This window comes from Salvelinus sp. IW2-2015, linkage group LG20, assembly GCF_002910315.2.
Source record: "Salvelinus sp. IW2-2015 linkage group LG20, ASM291031v2, whole genome shotgun sequence".
Taxonomy (NCBI): Eukaryota; Metazoa; Chordata; class Actinopteri; order Salmoniformes; family Salmonidae; genus Salvelinus; species Salvelinus sp. IW2-2015.
Window position 1 is genome coordinate 1,372,065 of NC_036860.1, and position 8,375 is coordinate 1,380,439.

General features: G+C 42.4%; 2 protein-coding genes across 2 annotated transcripts in view; one reads left to right on the forward strand and one right to left on the reverse strand.

Annotated features, from left to right (window-relative positions):
• The window catches only part of LOC111981121 (DNA-3-methyladenine glycosylase), a 22,902-nt gene extending 19,655 nt beyond the window's left edge, over positions 1-3,247 (forward strand). Inside the window, 3 exon segments of the mRNA XM_070433720.1 lie at positions 2,256-2,451; positions 2,804-3,171; positions 3,174-3,247. Coding sequence (XP_070289821.1) covers positions 2,256-2,451; positions 2,804-3,171; positions 3,174-3,239 — 630 coding nt within the window. The 3' untranslated portion in view covers positions 3,240-3,247.
• A 56-nt stretch (positions 3,248-3,303) lies between these two features.
• The window catches only part of LOC111981122 (GATOR1 complex protein NPRL3), a 13,502-nt gene continuing 8,430 nt past the window's right edge, over positions 3,304-8,375 (reverse strand). Inside the window, 8 exon segments of the mRNA XM_070433721.1 lie at positions 3,304-4,464; positions 4,988-5,176; positions 5,435-5,461; positions 5,463-5,483; positions 5,485-5,614; positions 6,054-6,199; positions 6,624-6,730; positions 7,418-7,594. Coding sequence (XP_070289822.1) covers positions 4,299-4,464; positions 4,988-5,176; positions 5,435-5,461; positions 5,463-5,483; positions 5,485-5,614; positions 6,054-6,199; positions 6,624-6,730; positions 7,418-7,594 — 963 coding nt within the window. The 3' untranslated portion in view covers positions 3,304-4,298.

Sequence of the window (8,375 nt, forward strand, 5' to 3'; positions counted from 1 at the left end):
CAACGGCACTGAAAGAAACCCTCTGACTCTGAGTAGTTGGTGCTGACTGAGATCCAAACAACTGATGGGAGAGGACTTATCTTGTAGAGAAATATTTTTTTCCTTCTCACATTAACCTAATTTTATACTACTTTGTCCCCTCCAGCTCCATCAATACTAAATGCCTTCTCAGTGGAGTCTCATGGCCTCTGTTGATTTTGTATTTGTATTTATTATGGATCCCATTAGCTGCTGCCAAAGCAGMAGCTACTCTTCCTGGGGTCCAGCAACATTAAGGCAGTTTATACAATTTTAAAACATTGCAATAAATTCATAGATTTTACAACACGCTGTGTGCCCTCAGGCCCCTACTCCACCACTACCACATATCTACAGTACTAAATCCATCTACAGTACTAAATCCAGTACTAAATCCACATGTGTGTATGCATGTGTCTGTGCCAATGTTTGTGTTGCTTCACAGTCCCCGCTGTTCCATAAGGCGTTTTTTTAATCTGTTTTTAAAATCTAATTTTACTGCTTGCGTCAGTTACTTGATGTGGAATAGAGTTCCATGTAGTCATGGCTATGTAGTACTGTGTGCCTCCCATAGTCTGTTCTGGACTTTGGGACTGTGAAGAGACCTATTTGGGTATGCATGGGTGTCTGAGCTGTGTGCCAGTAGTTTAGACAGACAGCTCGGTGCATTCAACATGTCAATACCTCTCATAAATAAAGGTAGTGATGAAGTCAATCTCTCCTCCACTTTCAGCCAGGAGAGATTGACGTGCATATTATTAATATTAGCTCTCTGTGTACAGTTGAAGTCGGAAGTTTACATACACCTTAGTCAAATACATTTAAACTCAGTTTTTCACAATTCCTGACATTTCATCCTAGTAAAAACTACCTGTCTTAGGTCAKTTAGGATCACCACTTTATTTTAAGAATGTGAAATGTCAGAATAATAGTAGAGAATGATTTATTTCAGCTTTTATTTCTTTCATCACATTCCCAGTGGGTCAGAAGTTTACATACACTCAATTAGTATTTGGTAGCATTGGCTCTAAATTGTTTAACTTGGGTCAAATGTTTCGGGTAGCCTTCCACAAGCTTCCCACAATAAGTTGGGTGAATACTGGCCCATTCCTCCTGACAGAGCTGGTGTAACTGAGTCAGGTTTGTAGGCCTCCTTGCTCGCACACACTTTTTCAGTTCTGCCCACAAATTTTCTATAGGATTGAGGTCAGGGCTTTGTGATGGCCACTCCAATACCTTAACTTTGCTCTTGGTTGAGTGTTGTAGTCATTTCAGTCGCTGTAGTAGCTGACGTGTATAGTCTTGAGTCATCCGCATACATAGAAACTCTGGCTTTACTCAGTCAGTGGCATGTCGTTAGTAAAAATAAATAAAAGCAAGGGGCCTAAACAACTACCCTGGGGAATTCCTGATTCTAACTAGATGATATTTGATAGGCTTCCATTAAGACAAGTAACTCTTTATCCACATTATAGCAGGGGGTGTAAAGCCATAACACAAGTTTTTCCAGCAGCAGACTTTGATTGATAATGTCGAAAGCTGCACTGAAGTCTAACAAGACAGGCCCACAGTCATTTTATCATCATTTTCTCTCAGCCAATCATCAGTCATTTGTGTAAGTGCTGTGCTTGTTGAGTGTCCTCCCCTGTAAGCATGCTGAAATTCTGTTGTCAATTTGTTTASTGTAAAATAGCATTGTGTCTGGTCAAACACTATTTTTTCCAGAAGTTTACTAAGGGTTGGTAACAGGCTGATTGGTMGRCTATTTGAGCCAGTAAAGGGGCTTTACTATACTTGGGGAGCGGAATGACTTTAGCTTCCCTCCAGGCCTGAGGGCACACGCTCTATAGTAGGCTTAAATTGAAGATGTGGCAAATAGGAGTGGCAATATCTTCTGCTATTATCCTCAGTAATTTTCCATCTAGATTGTCAGACCCTGGTGGCTTGTCATTGTTTATAGACAATAATTTGATCATAATTTGAGTTGATTGATCTAGCTAAACATGGTGGGAAAATGTGTGTTGTATATTCCTGTATCAACATTGGAGTCCAGCTAGCAGTTGCACAGCCATTGGCACACATACACCATCAGCAGGGCTTATTGTGACCCCACACATGTAATCTAGTTCTCTTCAGAGACAACAATAGATCAAGTTCCTACTGAAGACTTACCCACTGAGGGTAAGCCATAACACAAGAAAGTATTTATTTAGGCTATCCCTTGTTTGTGCTGCAAGGTATTGGTGCGTCGGAGTGCAGATGGCACTGAGCTGAGAGGGAGGGTGGTGGAGACTGAGGCCTACCTGGGAGGAGAGGACAAAGCCTCTCACTCTGCTGGGGGAAAATGGAACCCAGCGATGTTTATGAAACCTGGCACCATCYATGTATACCCCATCTACGGCATCTACCTCAGTATGAATGTTTCCAGTCAAGGTAAGACCATACAACAAAACAGTACAACAGCCAGGCTTACCCTGAAGGCAGTGGAACAAACCACATTTAATAAACCAAACTGCCATTAAAACCACACGCAGTAAAGTTCAGTGTGTTGGCCTTATCTGTAGGAAAATCACCTCATTAGAGACTAAGTAGTGTTGYATCTCCCAGGCTCCCCCATGTTACTTTCATTAGGCCATAGTTCTCTTTTTTCAACTGTTTCTCATTATTGAAGACGTTATATTATATGTTGCACCATGTTATTATCCATTCATTCACACTGGAGAAAGGGCAAAGGAAGGAGACAGTATGGCTCCACTCTATCATGCCCTGTGTGTGTTCTCTCTAGGGGAGGGTGCTGCCGTGCTTCTGCGCACTCTGGAGCCTCTACATGGCCTGCCTCTGATGAAGCAGCTGCGGATAGCCAGGCGGAGGGAGGGGGCCCGGCCCCTGAAGGACAAGGAGCTATGCAATGGTCCCTCAAAGCTGTGCCAGGCCCTGGCCATACCACGCTGCTTCGACCGGAGAGACCTAGCCTCAGACCCAGAGGTGTGGCTGGAGAGGGACACCCAGATAGGCCCGCAAGAGCCAGACCTCAGGGAGGGGGTCTCAGCAAGCCGGATCGGCATTGACTCTCATGGGGAATGGGCCATCAAACCCGTGCGCTTCTATCTGCGTGGTCACCACTGTGTGAGTGTAGTGGACAAACAGGCWGAGACACAGACTCACTCACTGGCCAACAATGTGATATCAGACTTTGCGTCCTCCACAGTGGACGTATGTGATGGTGACACAGGACAGTGTTGAAACTGGGAATATTTTTGGAATTGTATCAAACCATGATGAGTATATACTTAATGTTTTTTTTAATCCTAACTATAACCAGGTTTTTACAGACATAATGCAAATGAAAACATGTCAGCTATGAGCTATTTCAGTATTTTGGTCTAGCTATGGGGAAATCATTGCAAAAGACCCAAAGCCAAAATGTTTGCTCTGAGGGGAATCCAGATGAAATATATCATTACTTCTACTTAGACACATTGTTTCCCAAACACAAATCCCACAGATAWGGAATATGCCATATTTGTATGCTACAAATGATTAAACTACATTCCAAACATCTGTAAAATATTTGATCTAGCCTCCCCTCCCTGCTATCAAAGCAACTAGAATTTCCTTTCCAGTCATTCTCATTAATAAACATCCTTGCTTGAAAAGTTMTCTTGGAATCATTGATGTCACAGATGTTTGGAACGTCTTGCTCCTCCTCTCAAAGCAAAAACAGCATGACTGATGTTTGGCATCTTTTCATTCTTTCCCTCCCACTGAGACTCCTGGGGGAGGCAGCCTTGCCTGCAGCCTGGAATTAGCATTAGGGTTGTTTTCCTACATTGTGTTTGTTGGAGATGATTTAGCACTTTTGGGATTCCCCCAAATGGAAAGGCTCAAGTGGAGTACAGTTTATAGGTATCAGTAAAGCTCTTCACACACTGTTATTCAATAATGTACAGTAGTATTGAAAACAAGGCATTGAACGTAAAACATCTAAGAGAGAAAGGGACAAATTAAATCATCTAAAAGCTATATACATTCACTCCCAGTCCCCCAAGCAGAGCAGACAGTTATGCTTTTATAAATCTTATTTTTTGGGGGGTGCATTGATATGAGTACAGTTGGCTGAAAGCAGCAAGCACCATAATAAGGCCTTTGTACAGCAGCAGTCCGTGTCATTCTGTCCGTCTGGTATTTCAGAAAGGGTCCTTCACCTCATGACGGACCTGTCTACCCTCTCTACTCCAGAGGAGACTGGAAGAGGGAGATGACAGACCTGTCTACCCTCTCTACTCCAGAGGAGACTGGAAGAGGGAGATGACAGGGTCCTCATGGTTGGTGACCACCAGAACACTTCTGAATTTGTCAAAGAGGGTCTTCAGCTGAGAGCGCCTCATGTTTTCGTTATACATGATCTCCTCCAGGTGATGGTGCCCTCGGAAGTAGTGCAGCAGCCTGGAAAGAAGGAAGGAACATCACACAACAGGCAGAGAAATGAGACTAAAGCAAATTCTCCACCAAATCATTAGCTGAGTAAATCTAGCATGAAGCAGCACTTGTTAAAGCCAGTAATCACATTAGTGCATCCTGCACACTATGCAGTCACACTATTGATTCACTGCTTAGGGCTTTGGCATTTTCCTTCAAGCTTTTTCTCACTTCTGCAACTCAACAATTGTTACACAACTGAAAAATAACATTCTCTTTCCCATATATTCTTACATGAAGACAGGATGAGAATTTTTTATTTATTTCAAAGCCTTGAACAAAAATCCTTTAATTCCCCACAAGACSAAGCTGACAGATGTATGTTTGTTCTGAAGATATATGAGTCACAAGAGCCTCCAGCCCAGGTCCTTCAAAAYGACCCAGCCCACCYGTCATACTGGCTGTTACACAATAGAGGGYGCCATTACGCCACTGAAATACAGTAGCCCACCTTGGTGCCAACTAGTAAAGGGCAGGGGACATACTGTACCTGGCAAACATGCGCAGGTCTTCAGGACTTTGTGCAGCCGGGATATTGAGGATGACCTGGCGCTCGTGCTCGGTCAGGCTGGCCAGTAACGTCTCGGTCATCCTCCTGTTTAGTGGAGAGTCTCCACCAGGAAGCAGTTCTGCACTGGAGTTATCCATACTGGGACTGGTCAGGGTCATGTCATCACTGCTGGCGTACAAGAGAGAGAGGAGAGAGAGGTGAGGGGTGGAGAGAATGAGAGAGACAGACATTGGCATTGAGGAGAGGGAATGACAGACGGGTGTGATGATTAGCTGACTAGAGCCACAACCGCAGCAGGTTAACCCTATTGAACAGTGTAACCAGGTACCGGTAAGTAAATAAAACATCCTCTACTGGATAAGATCAGAGAGTATTCAACACTTCATCCCCAGAGTGGCCAAGACAGCTGGTTAAGGGGAAGTTCACATACTTGGAGATCCGAAGCTGAGTGCGCGGCGTGCTGAGGCTGCGTCCCCACCCGGGCCACCAGGGGAGACTTCCTCGTCCCGCAGCAACCTGGCTCCTCCTCACTGGGGGGCACAGCAGACAACAAGGTCATGAAGCTGGGATCAGCGGCCGCCGCGACATCCAACCACCATTGGATCAGCGGGCCTGGCCAGCAGGAAAGGCGGAGAGGAAGGCGGGTGAGGGGAGAGGAAAGGAGAGGGACAAACTGGGTAGAGAAACCAACTCAAAGAAAAAAACGTGAACAAGTGGCACCTGGAAGACGCATACCTGTACTGGGCGGAATTCTGTTTCAGACAGACAGGTTCCCAAACCGTGGCCCCCAAACAATAGAGGCAAAAAATACGCTGCGTGTTCTGGTTCCTGTTTTCTCATGAAAAATAGATGTTGAGAAGGATGGAGTTGATGTGATGTCTTTTATAATTTATCATCTTCGCTTAGAGAGCTCGGCCAAACCAGGATGGGTCTGGGAGAGAGCCCAGATGTTCTTTCTGCTTCAGACATCAGCATTTCTAAAGTATCAATTATATGCTGAGTAGCTTTCTGGAAGCTAACTTTTAGTCAAAATGAGCGTGTGTATTTCCTAATAGACCTACCTCCTGCACAGACGCATCCAGTGGGTTCCTAAACTCAGACAGTGAGAGGGGCAGGGAGAACTTGGCCAGCATGGAAGGCAGGTCATGACCTGGGAACTGCTGGCCAAACGCCTCAGCCAATGGAGAGTACCTTTGCAARAAGAAGGAGATGGTGATTTCTTACTTATTCATATTGTACCCGGTACAAATGTTCAAGCAGGAGAGAATCCTTTCAGTCTACAGTACGAAACACAGACGGACCATGAGTGGCCCAAAGAAAATCTAATTCAGYCAACAMAAATAATGGGTTAACATGATATGACATCACATTTTGTTATAGATTCACCATCCAATCATTAGGTCATAATTCAACATTAGCACCCTGATGCTCATGATGACAGCTTATTATGTTGGTATAAAATGGATGTACAGATTACAGTGTCTGGTTCATTAGTTTWGCCACCTCTCAGCACACACCCTGTTAATGAGGCATGGCAGGAATGAGAGGAGAGAAAGGGAGCACGAGGCTGTTCAAACACACACACACACACACACACACACACAGAGATACTCACAGGCTGATGTTGGCGTGTGGGGACAGCATGTAGACATTGTTCTCACACAGAGGGTACACTATGATGGCTTTTCCCCAGTACACCAGGTGAGCAGCAATCTGAAAGATCTGCACACACAACGAACAGAAACAAAAATGCAACTGTGAAAATGCATTATTGGGCATGGACAGAACCTGTCTGTATAGAAATGAAATATTACTGAAGAGAAAGAAGATTCCTAATTTACCCCACTAGATGGCAGTATGAGAACAGCAACATTATGACACCAACACTATGAYGTGACATTGAGGACAGTTTGTAATGACTTGCTATTCTTTATATATACAATTCTTTATAATGTAGCATGTTAGTGTTCAGCAACTTACAATCAAWTATAGTCCCCTGTTGAAAAGTGGGCCGATGTCAACTAAACCTGGCTTCAAATACTATTTAGGGTATTTCAATTGCTTTCAAATACATTTGGAAGTAAGTATTTATATTTTATTTTTAAAGACAAGTAGTTGAATATTGGAACGTATTTGGAAATACACTTTAAAAATACACTGACTCAAATACACTCCTATGCATTAAACCTGGGCATTTAAAAAGTGTTTGAAATTAGTATTTGAAAATGCTTTCAAATAGTAGGCTATTTATAGGAAATTATTTGAAATACATTTACATACTTCCAATAGAAGTATTTTATTCACCACATTATTTGAAAATACTCAAATACACAGAAAATAAGTATTAAAATAATAAACAATCAAATACCYATGTATTAGTGTGTACTGATACAAGGTGTTCCTACCAACCTGTAGCAGGTTCAGGTCTGCATCCTGTGCCAGCTGTTGCAGGTTCTTGACTGCAGAGCAGGTCTTAAYGAGGCGCACCAGAGCAGGAGAGCAGTCCAAAGGCAGCTGGGCCAGCAGAGCYTTCTCACTGTCCAGCAACAGCAGAGCATGATACGGCCTGGGAGACAACAACACATACATTTAACACAGAGCCCATGTTAATGACTAATTATCACTAGTTACATTCTATATAGTCCATGAAGTGTATGGAAATACACTTAGTGCCCCTTTATTGCTAGAAATGTACTCATTTTTGTCACTCACTGCACTTTCCACGGTTCTGCGCCTAACCATGACCATGCAGAAAATGATGTCCCTGCCTTTTGACTTGTTTGGTTTTTATTTTGAAATATGAGTAAATTTGTTTAATACGCTATGATTCATATTTTTATATTCATAAAAATATTAATATCAGTAATGTCACTCAATGTCGGTCCCCCAAAATTATTTAACTGCAATAAATAAAATTTGACATGCATGTATTGATAAAATATCTGATATCAATTTTTTTTATAGTATGCACAATTTTTATTGAGGTAACTAGGGCCATTTACCCCTCCACATTTTTTTTATAAGCTATTATTGAACTTCTAAAATGGATTATGTTGCTAATATTGCTGTTTTGAATTACTTAGAGATTACAATATTTTAAAGTCAACATGTGATGTAAACAAACCGTATCTTGAGTTACTGACTTGCCGACCATAGATCCCTATTTGTTACAATTACAATGTAATAATTTAGTAGATGCTCACAATTTCAACCAAATGTGTTATAACTATTACAGATTATAATCATCTATAACTCATAATAAAGTACTTTTTAGTGTAAAAATGTAAGGGATATTTCGATATTTCAGAGTCTCTGCGTGCGGTTTGAAGGAAGTTGCTAACTAGCTCAAGCGCAATGACTAGGAAAG